The 16,115-nt window shown below is 42.1% G+C and overlaps 1 protein-coding gene across 4 annotated transcripts in view; it reads right to left on the minus strand.

Annotated features, from left to right (window-relative positions):
* Nucleotides 1–16,115, minus strand: part of SRGAP1 (SLIT-ROBO Rho GTPase activating protein 1) — a 291,433-nt gene that overhangs the window by 28,490 nt on the left and 246,828 nt on the right. For all 4 annotated transcript variants that reach the window (XM_063927572.1, XM_063927574.1, XM_063927573.1 and 1 more), the window contains exons 15-16: nucleotides 10,893–11,027; nucleotides 1,129–1,234 (exon numbers count right to left, since the gene is read on the minus strand). In XM_063927572.1, the coding sequence (XP_063783642.1) occupies nucleotides 1,129–1,234; nucleotides 10,893–11,027 (241 nt within the window). The remainder of the gene's footprint in view (nucleotides 1–1,128; nucleotides 1,235–10,892; nucleotides 11,028–16,115) is intronic.

Below are 16,115 nucleotides of genomic sequence, written 5' to 3' on the forward strand. Positions count from 1 at the left end.
AAACTACAACTTGTGTCAGTGTCCACAATGAGTTAAAGGAGAGGTCTATTTTAGAACAATTCCCACATTTGTCTGCTCACCTCATACACGTGAAATTGATAGCTTCTTCAAGGTATCAGATCCATGAATAACAAGATTTAACCCTTCCACCTGTATTGTTTTCTAGCATTGAATATATCCCTATACTAAAGCAACACTAATGGGAAATTTCTATAACATTGAAAGAAGCAGAAAGTGAGGAAATTAAAAAAAAAAGTTTTGGTTAGAAAATTTTGGGGCTGATGCAATACGAGTACTATTCCAGTTAGCGTAGCGTATTGTATGCAATCTTGTTCAGCGCATGCTCAGAGATCTAAAGCATGAGATAAACGGTGCTGACCTGCACACATCTGTCACTTACACCCACCTATACCTGAAGAAGCAGCATCGGAGAGGAGAGGACCTTCTAAAAGTACAATTAAGGTATGTTTAACCACTTGCCTGGCATGGTCGCATCAGACCACACCAGTAATTGCTTTATCTGACCTGGTCGCACAGATTGCGAATAGTCAGATAGACAGCGTGTGCAACTGCAGGGAAGGGAAACTTCCTGCAGCTGCAGCTCTCAGAGGTCCCTTTGCCTCCCTGCACCCTCCCCCAATGTTTGCTGTGCTGCCGATCACTACTGATTGGTAAGCCCGGCAGGTCCCCCCACCCAGCGGCTGCAGACAATAGCATCCGCTGGAGAAGTAAAGTCGCGATGTTCACATGATGCCATCTGATGTTTCGAAAAAACTGTTTTTGTTTTTGTTTTTGTTTTTACAAATATAAAAAAAAATACTTTTTTTTGTAATAAAATCATTTTGGATAAGATTAAATACATGTTCTTCACCTACTTCACTCATAAAAAAAATAAAAACTATTTGAGCGTTTTTTGTAAATAGAATTTTGTGAGTTAAGTGGTGAAGAAAATGTGGCTCATGCAGACCTGCAGAAAAACGCATTTAATCCTGTTAGGCGGCTAGTAGTAATCCTGGTACAGATGTATACTGTAGGCCTACCAATGACCTTCCATCTCCTGGTCCTGCTTCCTCCACTCTTATAGAATTCCCTCCCTAATAATCATATGTAAAGTGATAAGGTACTTACTGGTTTAGGAATGCAAAGAGGTATCTCATGACTATAAGCACAGTCCTGGGTAAGGTCAGGAGGATTTTCCGGATGTGCATGGCCCTCTCATAGAGATTTTCCACTCCTGTCATAAGAAAACACACTTAAAACTTTGTATTACATTTGGGACAACAGTCACTGTAAAGGGCCCCATACACTTATACGACATGACGGACCGTCATGTCGTACAAGATTTCCCTTCAACCTCCCGGCAGCCTCCCGGGCGGCAGGATAGTATAAGATACATCGTATGCGGTCCTTTTGCATACGATGTATGTTATACGATCGCAGCCGTTCCTGCGGGATCCGACATATCACGAGTGCAGCACTCATGATATGTCGGATCTAGGGTGATCCGATCCGATGCTCACGGGAACGCGCATCGGATCGGGTGTAAAGCACAACGAATATGTCCGATTTCACCCAATATATCGACCTGAATGCCCGAATTGGGCTTAAATCGGGCATTATCGTTCTAGTGTATGGGGCCCTTCAGGTGTGAGCAAAATATATATACAGCGATGATTTGTGTTAGGAAAGCAGATGATAGATATTTGCTTCGTAAACACTACTGCTCTATCTACTGAATTTATTCATCATAGAGCGCTAACATCAGCACAGATTTTGGAAACAGAACCACAAGACTTATGAGAAATGAATCTGTTAAATGTCTGAGACTTCATGTAGTAATGACTATACCACAGAAAAAGCAATTACTAGAATAAAAAAGAAAAAGAAAAGAAAAAGAAATAAGTAGAACATTTACAGGGTGTGTGCAGTGACAGGACCTGTAGTCACTATGGCCAGAAGAAGCAACGAAGGGAAATCAGGTGATCATGAGAAAAGCAGTTATCTTCAGCATACATTATGTTGTCTGCCACTATTAACTGTAATGCTGCTTTTACATATCAGATAAGACTAGACACAAGCAGGAGCAGCTGGGATATGGGTACCTAAAATATCCTTTCCAGACAAAAGCACTGAATGGCCAGTGTAACATATGCAGAATTACTGCTGGATTGGCAATTACATACAATGGTTCTTCTAGCAATGTCTGTGCGCACACACACACACACACACAACATACAAACACATATATATCCTAGGCTGCTCCTCACCTCTGTGGGGGGAATAAAGTGTTTTGCGCGCCGGCGACCACTAGATGGAGCAATTCAAGTATGTATAATAGCTGTACTAGCTACTTTGTATGATGCACATTGAAATGATTTAACTGAACTTAATTCATTGCATTTGTTTTTAAAATAAATTCCTGAGTGCTATGGTTTGGATAGACTCACACAGAGAGAAGGGGAGGGTGAGATTTAGAAAAGTAAAATAAATTGGGATCCTATTTAGGACTGCACTGTAAAAAAAAACCTGCTGCAACATAGGGGGTCATTCAGATCGGATTACTGGGCTGTGTTTTTTGCTGCCCAGTGATCAGATAGTCGCCGCCTACAGGGGGAGTGTATTTTTGCTGTGCAAGTGTGCGATCGCATGTGTAGCAGAACTACACAAACTGATTTTGTGCAGTCTCTGCGCAGCCCAGGACTTACTCTTCCAGTGCAATGGTATCCTGCTGATCGGAGCCGGAGCGGACATTAGACACCCTCCCTGAAATGCTTGAGCCCGCCTAAGTTTTTCCAGACACTCCCTGAAAACAGTCAGTTGCCACCCACAAACGGCCTCTTCCTGTCAATCTCCTTGCGAACGTCCGTGCGAATGGATCCTTTGCACCATCCTGTCCGTCACTGACCGGTGAAGACCGTTGTAGCTGTGTGACGTGCCGGCACAGTGCGATGCATACACATGTGCAGTTCGGATCTGATCGCCCGCTGAGCGAAAATGCGCAGCAGCAATCAGATCTGAATGACCCCCACAGTTCTTGGGTACCCCATTCACCTTTATGAGAAATAATGGCTAAGGAGCAAAGCATAAGAAGGGTGTAGTATAGCAATATAAGAAAGTTAAACTTATTACATAGAAAATAAAAAACCCAACACTATTGCACTTCTATGCTTCGCCTGACTGATTTAGCATTAGGGATCTGTGGAGTTTGCCTGATTTCTTTGTTTATTGTCATATACACTTCCTTGTGAAGATCTATACAGCAACAGAACAATGTCCTATAAATGGAACACCAAATAAATAATGAAAAGACAAAAATGCATTTCCTACACTATACTGTATCTTTGTTCCTATGTAATCAGTATAAATAAACGTATTTTATTTGTTAACCATCAAGAGTAAGGAAGCCTAAGTTTTGTAAAAGGAGGCAGAGGAATTCTCAGCGTAACAGTGGAGAGGAACATGCCTGCAGCTGCTGGAAAGGTGTACATATGGACACACAAGTAAAACAACGTCTATACAGCCATTATTTTGTGGTCTTAGGGTGGGTACACATCAGATCGATATCAGCACAACAGATCATGCATATCGCCTGATGTGTATGTCCAACTGTGCGCTCCCGTGGGTTGCATGTGATATTTGCTGGTCAGCCGTGCTGCATGGCCAACCAGACGATACTGCATGTGGCACTGTGCATATCAATAAAGGACGGGACGACATATCGTTCCATCGTTCATTAAGTCATCTGATGTTTACGGCTCATCGCGGATGGTCCAGGACAAAGGGAAATTGTCCCGACCACTGGCCCTAATGGTCATTGTTCTCTCTAAGGTATAGTTCAAATAAATCTACTATAGTCATCTGGATGTTTTCAATGTATTATCATAGACAATGGCATTTATACACCACGCAAGGGCTGCTTAAAATATTAGACATAGACGGTTGCTATATCCACACAAACATGTAAGACCCTCTCAACGAAGTGACACTATTAAAACAGAAGGCAGAAATTCAAAGGAAGGCTTGTAAGTGTGTCGGAGGAAGAAGCGTAACGAGGAGTCCTGCAGACATGCCAGCACTAAGGGTTCTAGCTATTAAATCCTTATCACAGGCAGATGGTATGTTGCTGCAAATACGGGCATGTCACCAGCAAGACAGCACATATGTGGTCTCAGATTTCACTTCCTGGTAAAATTAATCATCAAGCTTTTCTAGATTTGTCAGTAGTAATTAAGTAATTCTGATGCATATTATGCAGTAATTCCTCCCCACACTGCCTGCAGAATACACTTATATTTCCATGTGTTTCTTTGGACACTGTATAAAGATACGGTGTCATTTCCAGCCTGAAGGCTTGAAAAGAAAATCTATATGCTGGAATGTAAATAACAGGGATTCTTCTGAATTACTGTTGTAACATGAACTTTGTAGACATTGATATTCTGTAATATTATGTGGTGAAATTAGTATTACCAAACAATATTTAGGAGCAGATTCTGCATTGGGAGCCAAGCAACAAAAAAAAGGCAAGTAGCTTTGCACCTACAGAAACAGTGTTGTGCTGGAAATACAGTTTTTTGTTTTTGCATGCGGGGTAAATACTGGCTGCTTTTGCATAAAGCTCACAAATACTGGGCAGCTTTACTTTTACACTGCAATTTAGAGGAGTTTGGACACACCCATCCCAATTCTATGGGGTATATGCAATTGCGGTCGAATTCCCGAAATTGTCGAATTTCGGGAATTTTTCGCCAAAAAAAAAAAAAATTTCGACAATGCAATTCAGTACTTTCCGACAAAAAAACGGACTTTCAAAATTCGACTTTTTGAAATTCGACTTTTGACAAATTCGACTTTTTTGCAATGATACACATGCTGCAATTCGACCAAAGCCTATTCAATGGAAGTTTGGAAATTCGACAACAGTGCTTTTAGACAGTAAATTCGTCATTTTCAATCCGCCACACTTTGGAGGGTGAAACTAATAAAAAAAATTTAAAACATGTTTTTTTTGTGTTTTTTCTTCTTGGTAATATCATATCTATTTATATTAGAAGGGATTAGGTACTTGGTTTTTCTATTTTGGAGGCACAAGTATTATTTATATATTTTTAAAAATAATATATATATATTTTTTTTGGATGGAATGGTAAAATCCCTGAAAAAAATGGCGTGGGGTCCCCCCTCCAAAGCATAACAAGCCTCAGGCTCTTCGAGCTGGTCCTGGTTCTAAAAATGCGGGGGAAAAATTGACAGGGGTTCCCCCGTGTTTTTAAAACCAGCACCGGGCTCTGCGCCTGATGCTGGTGCAAAAAATACGGGGGACAAAAAGAGTAGGGGTCCCCCGTATTTTATACACCAGCATCGGGCTCCACTAGCTGGACAGATAATGCCACAGCCGGGGGTCACTTTTATACAGCGCCCTGCGGCCGTGGCATTGAATATCCAACTAGTCACCCCTGGCCGGGGTACCCTGGGGGAGTGGGGACCCCTTCAATCAAGGGGTCCCCCCCCCCAGCCACCCAAGGGCCCGGGGTGAAGCCCGAGGCTGTCCCCCCCATCCAATGGGCTGCGGATGGGAGGCTGATAGCCTTGTGAAAAATGTCAGAATATTGTTTTTTCCAGTAGTAATACAAGTTTCAGCAAGCCTCCCCCGCAAGCTGGTACTTGGAGAACCACAAGTACCAGCATGCGGGAGAAAAACGGGCCCGCTGGTACCTGTAGTTCTACTGGAAAAAAAATACCCAAATAAAAACAGGAGACCGACACCGTGAAAGTAAAACTTTATTTCATGGCGAGCGCTGCGAGCCCGCAAGGAGCTCATTTGCTCTCGCCCAGCTGTCGGTATGCTGGCGGTCGGGATTCCGGCACCGGTACGCTGGCCGCCGGGAGCCCGGCTGCTGGCATACCATACTACACCCAGTGGGAAGAACAGTTGTAGCTACTGGTACAGAACTAAACAAGTGGTAGCGTGGAGCATCAGCTAAAAAGCGTGTTCTGCTGTTTATTACTCTCTGAGATAGTTTAAGCAAATTTAGAGTTAGATGGGCTTATCACTTTTAGAAAAGAGAGACTGAAGTTTGGGGCACAAAGATACCAAATGCACTTCACAAACATGCTATGTATTTTAAATGAAACACAATACCAATGCAATAGCTAATTTGTAGGTATTATCTTTGCTACAACACCTTCCAACCTGAGTAGCTTACAGCGTTGGACACAGGGAAGAACCCATGTTAAGGGGCAGTTTGTTACGGGTAACCTGGATTTTCAGCATAGAGTGAGTCTGATCCCCAGCACTTGGAGATTATATAATCTACAAACGCCGGAAGAACAGTTAAGAACTGCACCCATGTGCAGTGTAAGCAGTGCCGACCCTGGAATTGGAGCCACAGAGTGAATGGGATCTGTCCAGGTCTGACCCATATTGGAACAGTGTTCCAAGATTTTGGTGTGAAAGGGGTATTACATGAGTGATTAGGCAGAGCATTTCAAACGGGGATAACTGTAGATGAGAGGCAGCTCTTCAGTGGGCATCCATTTAAATTTACAGCTGTTGGGATCCCGGCGGTCAGGATACAGACACCGGAATCCCGCCAGCTGGAAATGCCAATAGCTGGAATACCGGCGCTACCGGACTATTCCCACTCATGGGTGTCCACGACACCCATAGAGTGGGATTAGATCCTGTGGCGAGCGCATCGAGCCCACAAGGGCAGTCTCTGCGCTCGCCCTCGCTGTCGGCATACTGGCGGCCAGGATGCCACTGTCGGTATATTGACAGCCAGCATCCCGGCCGCCGGTAAATCACACTGAATCCCTTTAGTGTAACATACAGTAGAGCATGCTTTATCCGCAGATACTGCCACCTAGTAAACTCCTGTGAAGCTGATCATAAGAGAGCCAAGTTTCACAGTTAATCAAATCTATAGTTGGCATTAGACCAGGTCATAGTCACTCTAAAGGGAGGGGGCAGAGGGACTGGAGGAAATGCTGGGTTGATCATAAACTGTATAGGCTACATGGTATAAATATTCATGATCATAAGATTTTATTTGGTTATAAGGAATGTTCCTTGTTAGCGTCAGCAAGCTAAAAGAATGCGAGGATAGAAACTATGTAAGAGAGTTCCTATAGAAGAACTGTATCAACTCCATTATAGACATTGTCACACTTGTGTCTCTTTAGGGAGCATGAAATCCCAGTCTGAATGGCTGCAGATAGCACTGTGCACTCTCTGTGTACTGTACACAAAAGCTATGACTGCTTTTGAGCTATTTATGGGGTGCATTTAAACGTAATGGGTATTGAAGTGGAGTGTGAATGAAAAATCTTCCAATTAAATGCACTGCAGAAAAATGTGTGAGAAAAGCCAAATAAATGGCTCACACTGCAGAGGTCTGGAAGAGCTTTCATTTCAAGACAAGCTGAAAAAGAAAAGCAAATGGGAAAATATGCCATGTTGAACATTTTCCACAGTACTAATTGTGACCAATTTTGAGAGACAGAGAAGTAACAATTTTAGGCAGCAATCATTTAGGCAGTACTATTATTCAGTTCCTAATAGTACATATTCTGTTGAAATGTTATTACCAAACAAACTGGAGGCACAAAAGGGGTTATTTTCAAACATGGGAAAAATGTGCACGGATGATGCAAAACCCTTTTCCTTGTGTCCATTTGTACCCAAAGTTGTGCATGCAAATGGCCGATATATTGCGAGCACATCGGCAGATATGTACCCCCAATGTACAGCCCATACACTTGCTGCGGGGGTTGGCGTCACAGTTCGGCAGGCAAATAGCTGCCCAGATTGGGATCCTGACCGACATGTTGAGTGTCCAGTCAGTAAGTATGTACGCTTACCTTGACTGACCGCTCGGTTGGTACGCCGACGTGTCAGTAAGGTGTGTACCCAGCCTTATAGCTTACAGTCTAGAGAGGAGGGGCGGACAGACAGAGGTGACACAGAGGGAAGAGACAGTGAGTGAGGAGCATGCAGGGGGTAATTAAGATTAGAGCTAAAGAGATAGGTTTAGAGAGCTTGTTTGAAGCTTTGATAAGAAGTGGAGAGTTTAATTGAGGGAAGGAGAGAGTTCCAGTGATGGGGAGCAGAGGGAAAAACTGTAAACATGCACTAAATACTATTTGATTTGCCTGCCATTATGGTCACTCTATAGTTATTATACAGGAAATATTACAACAGTTTAATTATTTTACAATGCAAACCAATATTGTAATGGTGAAATGAATCAACAATGGAAAAAAGTAATACTTCTTTTTTCAAAGTTTACTGCAGATCTAAGAACCACGTGTGTATATACTACTACTTGTGTAGTTTCCTTTTGTAATTGTCCCCCAGTATCGGCTTTCAATCTAGTTCATGAATGTGAAATTCAGCAACGTAAAATGACCATAAGAGGATATGATCATGCACGTCACCTGGGACACAGTGCTGTACTCCTGTGCAGCTCTTTTCACCACTTATTTTACATGACATTACCCTGATGGGAAAACAGGTGGGAGATAGCAAGCTCTGTTAGAAGTCACTGAGCTTAATATCCCCCACCTGCTTTCCAGGATCAAAGTGGTGAGGGTTAGTGGAACAAACCATATCTTTTTTGTGGGAGGGACTATTTTTAATATTTTAACTTTTTGTGATTGTTTTTTGGACTGATTGTAAACTGTATGAATAAATATTTTTCTGGAGATAGTGTGGAGACTTCAAAACCTGTTCTCATCCACCACTGCCAAAAGTGTGGATTTGATCAGTGGAAAACAAATCCGGGTTTGTCCTGGTTAACCATTGTGGGTGATACAAGATACCTTTTGGGAAACGTAGTTGCTTAAAACTAGGTGAATGTCGCACCCATAAGAGTGCAGGCGTCCTCAGTGGGGAATTATAACAGATACAGTTATGTGAATGCATCTTAAACCACTTTTACACCACCGCTAAAATGATTGCTGTGATAACCCGGGAGCAGCTCAGTGTAAAAGGGTTAAGTTACCTGGGAATCCAACCCTGCTAGCATGCAGGGTTGGTCCCGGGAAGGACCTGTGCACAAATCCCGGGTGCGACTCGGAATTTTAGTATAAAAGCGGCATCACGGACACCCGAGAAATACCTGGGTATGAATGACCCAAGTCTATCTACACGGGAATTTTTCCGGGTCTCAGGCTGAGTTCCCCATTCACACTACACCAAAACCCCGAAAATTCCCCAGTCAGATGCATTCACATTAAACCCAGGTCTGCCCTGGAATTTGGTGTGTATTTAAAGGGGACACTTTCATGTATATTATTCAGCCTTCGATATTTGTTAATGGCAAATTTGCAGTTTTATTTCCTATTTAAATGCATTTTGCTTTAAAGCTGTACTACTTACGAGGTAATTCTTTTTTCTGACTGAGGTACTCCCACTCAGATTCCCCCTCCCCCACCCAGCTATCAGCCAGTATTACCATTCCTCAGTTACAGGTATTCTCTTCGCGTGTGAACACCCTGTAAGTACTGTATACAGCATTTGCATAGTCTACTGTGTAATACCCCTTCCACACCGCCAATGCTGGATCCCACCCGGGAATTGGAAACGGGTCCTTCCCGGGTGGGATCTGGCATTGAACGCTACTGCTGGCTTCCCCGACCTGGCAATATGCCGGGCGAGTTGCCATAGCGGTGGGGGGCAGAGCCGGCAGTGGGGGCGGAGGCAGCGCTGGGAGATGAGATCATCTCCGCGCAGCCTCTCACTGTTGTAGTGAACGTGTCCCGGGTCGCATCAACCAGGGAGCCCATTTATTCAACCCGGGAATAACACTGCTCTATTCCCAGGTTGAATTACCAGGTCAGACGAAAAGGGATTTCGACTATGGCGCTTTCACACCGCACGCCGACCTGTGTTGAACTGGCAATATGCCGGGTCGATACCGGGTTATTTGTGCGGTGTGAAAGGGGTATAATAGTCTAAACGTAGCTTAGTTATGTTATAGTCAATCAGACAATTTTCTTCCAACCCGGGTCTTTCATTTTTAGGGAGTTTTTAGTAAATTTACCCCCATGGGTAAATACTGTAGCCTAGTTGTTTAAAGAAAACACAGAATCAAAAACAATCTTCTAGGTTGCAGTAACAAAAGAGTACTTTCTGAGAGTTTTCATGATTGTATTTTAATTCTTAGGGGCATAATCAAATAGCTGTGGTATTGATCGTGCCGCACGAGAAAAGGGTATTCAATTAAGGCCGCAAGAAAAAAATCCTGCCTCTGGTAATTAGGATGCTAGGTAAACCCCATGGATAACGGACTATGACCTTAAGTGTCTAGGTTTATTTATGTTCTAATATTTTTCCTAATGACAAATGATTTAGCGTTTGTTCCCTATGAGAAGGCCATTTTTCTCTCCATATAGTGTTCCTCTCTAGAATCTTGTTAGAATTTCTACTCAACACTCAGAGACGATCAGAGAACAGTGCAAATTCTCTGCCTGTGCTATGCCTCAAAGCTGCTGCCTGTCTGAACCTGATCTGTACATGAAAGAAAAGACAATTACTGAATGTATAAAAGCCTCCATTATGCCTACAGGAATGTTTTCCTGCTGTGTTGGACACAAAGCGTTATACATAATCATGTTAAGAGAGAGAGAGAGAGAGAGAGAGAGAGAAGAAGAAAAAAAAAAAGGGAGCGGTCCCAGCTGCAAGTATGACTAAACTCTCAGAGTGGCGCAGATGTGGGAGAAACTGTCCTGAAGACATCTAACCATTCCTTTCCTCTTCTAGGAAACACAGGGTAGAATACAGCATAGCTAAGAGGAAGAAGTGTGCATGGATCCATAAGGCAAGCAAGAAAATGAAGGACTGTTGGTGGACTAAACAGTAGAGATACTGAGAACAAATGGTTACTTACGGATGCAGGATATCAAATCATTAAATCTTTCCTTTGGAAACAGAGGGTTTTCTAAGCCACGGAAATACAACTTCAGGACGCCAGCTACAGAGTTAATATCGTGATTATTTTGGTCATCTGTCAAAGGGTCCTCACCTACGAAAGAACATCAGGAGCAAATTACCAAGGAAACTTTGCAATGCTCAGCACACAGAACTGTACTTCTAGGTTTCCTCATACAAAATTATATGTTATTATGCCAAGCTACCAGTATAAATAGTAACAACAAAAATACACCATTTTATGAAGAAAGTATAAAATTAAAGTTAACAATAGTACGACATTCAGGAAAATTAAATGGCATAGATGATACAAGGAAGACCTCCATGATGGTAACTATTATGATTATTATGATGGTAGCTATTATGACCACATGGGCAGGTCTGCGTTTATAAATGCAAAATCGACAACCACATGTAATGCACTGGGCCCAGGAACTGTGCCATTTTATATCTGGTACCGTTATTTCAACATGATGACTGCTGCAGAAAGGACACGCATATTTCTTATCTAAATATAGTCATACAAATAATTCTCTGAGAAATTGCTAGTTGTCCTTGCATATGTCACTCACGCTATTCATCTGAAAGGTCTAGTACAATCATTATTCCTCACTGTGCAGGCAGAAATAATTTGTAGGAAGGCATTAATATCTTCTGGGCAATTGTATACAGTGACTCAAACATGAAACTATTTCTCACAAGCCCACTCCATATGGCATTATTAGATCCTGACTGCAAATTCTGCAATATTATACATTACATACAATACGCGTGAGCGTGTGTATTATATATATATATATATATATATATATATATATATATGCAATAGTTCAGAACAGTTTCCCTTCAGAACAGGCACGGCACTCCAGGACTTAGTGAAAATATCTTTATATCAACACATGTACAAAATGTGTATACATCACCATCAAGCACTGGCAATTACAATGCTGCATTTCGGGCCCCGCAGGGTCCCTTCCTCAGGTACATGCAAGTGCTAAAAATAAAAGAAAAAACAGACATATTCACGGTGACAACAGTGAACTTACCTAAATAGCCTCCCCATGCCGGCGTGTGCAGCCTCCGGTCCGCGTGGAGCTTCCGGTAGTCTCGGGGCGCCATCCTGATGACATCACTCAGATGCTCAGTAGTCATGGCAACCCGGCTATGCCATTCACTACAGCGCCGCTGAGGTCACCATAGCCTTGCAAGGAGAAGCTAAATGTAAACAAAACAAAACACTGCTAAATAACTACATAACATATACATCTACAGCATACAAGAACTGAATGTACAGGGTGGCACATATAAAATATAAAAATGCCCGCCCGTAATGTCGCAGCCTCATATGTAAATACATCACTGCGTTGTCACGGGAAACAGTCCCAGACAACGAACAAAAAGGAGAGAGAAAGGAAGAAAACATGATGGAAAGATGTAGAAAGACTGTATATCATCTATAACAGTATACTAAATGCAATGGGAGTATTAGTAAGGGCAAAAAAGGAGAACAGTATTAAGGCAATATCAATATACTGCCACTGAGTGACAGTTAATTAGAACGGAGGGCATTCCAATTGTTTTTTTCATTTAAACCATGTGGTTGTAAAGTATTGAGTTTCATGATCCATTTTGCTTCTAATCTATGCAATGTAAGTATTCTGTCTCCGCCTCGATGTAAAGGGGGGACATGATCAATGAGTTGATATTTAAGATCAGAAAGAGCATGAGCTTGAGCACAAAAATGTCGCGACACTGGCTGATCATTCGCTTTACCGCACAAGGCTTGATTAATATTCGAGCGATGTAACGCCATCCGTTCTCTTAAAGTGCGACTCGAGAGGCCCACATATAACAGTTGACATGGACAAATAACGCAATAAATGGTAAAGCGAGTGGTACAGGTCATCACATGCCTAAAGGTGAATTTCTTTTTAGTTAAAGGATGAACAAATTCTGATCCTGAGATCAAGGCAGTGCACGTAGTACAAGATGGACAACGGTAGCAGCCGGGTTTCTTGCTTACTCCAAAAATACCGACTTTCGGAGAATAGTCGGTTATGTCCGTCTTTACTAAATGGTCCCGCAAATTGCGGCCTCGTCTCTAACTGGTCATCACTTGTGTATTCTGGAAACAAGCCAGTGATTTGTCAGATTTGACAATGGGCCATAAAGCCTTGGTTGCCCGTGGTATAATGGGACTGGCTGTGGAGTATCGAGTGGACCATATGAACCTATCTTGAGCTACTTTGGGGCGTTGTTGAAATATTGTGTCTCGATCCATACACATGATGTCCGACTTCGTGGATTCCAGTTCTTTGATGTCATAACCCCTTTTAGCAAATTTATCTGCCACAACCTGTAAGGCATCGTCCAATAACGAATGTTCACTAGTGATTCTTGCCACTCAAAGCATTTGTGAGCGAGGAAGACCTTTCTTAAGTGCAGTTGGGTGTTTGCCACCCTTGTAGTGGTAAGTAAACTTGATCGGACCTGGTGTAGCATTAATCTCAATGAATGCTACACCAGGTCCGATCAAGGTTACTTACCACTACAATTCCAGCTATGTAGATTATTTAGACGTGACAGTTCATTTGAAGGGTGGCAAACTATCAACTACCGTTTTTTACAAGCACACTGATAGAAATTCGCTACTGGACGCAAGTAGCCATCACCCAACTGCACTTAAGAAAGGTCTTCCTCGCTCACAAATGCTTTGAGTGGCAAGAATCACTAGTGAACATTCGTTATTGGACGATGCCTTACAGGTTGTGGCAGATAAATTTGCAAAAAGGGGTTAGGACATCAAAGAACTGGAATCCACGAAGTCGGACATCATGTGTATGGATCGAGACACAATATTTCAACAACGCCCCAAAGTAGCTCAAGATAGGTTCATATGGTCCACTCGATACTCCACAGCCAGTCCCATTATACCACGGGCAACCAAGGCTTTATGGCCCATTGTCAAATCTGACAAATCACTGGCTTGTTTCCAGAATACACAAGTGATGACCAGTTACAGACGAGGCCGCAATTTGCGGGACCATTTAGTAAAGACGGACATAACCGACTATTCTCCGAAAGTCGGTATTTTTGGAGTAAGCAAGAAACCCGGCTGCTACTGTTGTCCATCTTGTACTACGTGCACTGCCTTGATCTCAGGATCAGAATTTGTTCATCCTTTAACTAAAAAGAAATTCACCTTTAGGCATGTGATGACATGTACCACTCGCTTTATCATTTATTGCATTATTTGTCTATGTCAACTGTTATATGTGGGCCTCTCGAGTCGCACTTTAAGAGAACGGATGGCGTTACATCGCTCGAATATTAATCAAGCCTTGTGCGGTAAAGCGAATGATCAGCCAGTGTCGCAACATTTTTGTGCTCAAGCTCATGCTCTTTCTGATCTTAAATATCAACTCATTGATCATGTCCCCCCTTTACATCGAGGCGGAGACAGAATACTTACATTGCATAGATTAGAAGCAAAATGGATCATGAAACTCAATACTTTACAACCACATGGTTTAAATGAAAAAAACAATTGGAATGCCCTCCGTTCTAATTAACTGTCACTCAGTGGCAGTATATTGATATTGCCTTAATACTGTTCTCCTTTTTTGCCCTTACTAATACTCCCATTGCATTTAGTATACTGTTATAGATGATATACAGTCTTTCTACATCTTTCCATCATGTTTTCTTCCTTTCTCTCTCCTTTTTGTTCGTTGTCTGGGACTGTTTCCCGTGACAACGCAGTGATGTATTTACATATGAGGCTGCGACATTACGGGCGGGCATTTTTATATTTTATATGTGCCACCCTGTACATTCAGTTCTTGTATGCTGTAGATGTATATGTTATGTAGTTATTTAGCAGTGTTTTGTTTTGTTTACATTTAGCTTCTCCTTGCAAGGCTATGGTGACCTCAGCGGCGCTGTAGTGAACGGCATAGCCGGGTTGCCATGACTACTGAGCATCTGAGTGATGTCATCAGGATGGCGCCCCGAGACTACCGGAAGCTCCACGCGGACCGGAGGCTGCACACGCCGGCATGGGGAGGCTATTTAGGTAAGTTCACTGTTGTCACCGTGTATATGTCTGTTTTTTCTTTTATTTTTAGCACTTGCATGTACCTGAGGAAGGGACCCTGCGGGGCCCGAAATGCAGCATTGTAATTGCCAGTGCTTGATGGTGATGTATACACATTTTGTACATGTGTTGATATAAAGATATTTTCACTAAGTCCTGGAGTGCCGTTCCTGTTCTGAAGGGAAACTGTTCTGAACTATTGCATATATGAATAATTCAGCAAAGGCACACAGGCAGTTGATTTTCTGACTATTTGAGTGCCGGATTTGTACCAGATTTTATTTATTTATATATATATATATATATATATATATATATATATATATATATATATATATATATATATATATATCAAAAGAGTTGGACTATCGAATATCTATATCTATATATATCTATATATATATATATATATATATATATATAGCCAGGAATCACGGCGGCACTCAGGAGACTTTTTTGCTAGCAGTAGTGTTTTATTGCAAAACGTGCATCCAACACATGTTTCGGGCTACAGTCCGTCGTTCCCTGACGACGGGCTGTAGCCCGAAACATGTGTTGGATGCACGTTTTGCAATAAAACACTACTGCTAACAAAAAAGTCTCCTGAGTGCCGCCGTGATTCCTGGCTATTTGCAGTCTTGCTGACTGAGGGAGGGCACCGGAGCAGGTAATGGACTGATTCTTTTGGAGTTCCGGCTGAGTTTGTTTGCTATATATATATATATATATATATATATATATATATATATATATATATATAAAAATTGAAGAAGCAAAACCTATGTTCTACCATACACAGACAGTGTCGTGGTTGGAATGGAATAAGTGTCCCAGCCCAGAATCCAATAATATGTCATCCTTGCAATTGAACATGGTCCTCTGAACCTACAGCTGCCACTTCTGCCCTTGGTACAGGTTGAGTATCCCATATCCAAATATTCCGAAATACGGAATATTCGAAATACGGACTTTTTTGAGCGAGAGTGAGATTGTGAAACCTTTGTTTTTTGATGGCTCAATGTACACAAACTTTGTTTAATACACAAAGTTATTAAAAATATTGTATTAAATGACCTTCAGGCTGTG

The sequence above is a fragment of the Pseudophryne corroboree genome, chromosome 6 (genome assembly GCF_028390025.1).
Source record: "Pseudophryne corroboree isolate aPseCor3 chromosome 6, aPseCor3.hap2, whole genome shotgun sequence".
Lineage (NCBI taxonomy): Eukaryota > Metazoa > Chordata > Amphibia > Anura > Myobatrachidae > Pseudophryne > Pseudophryne corroboree.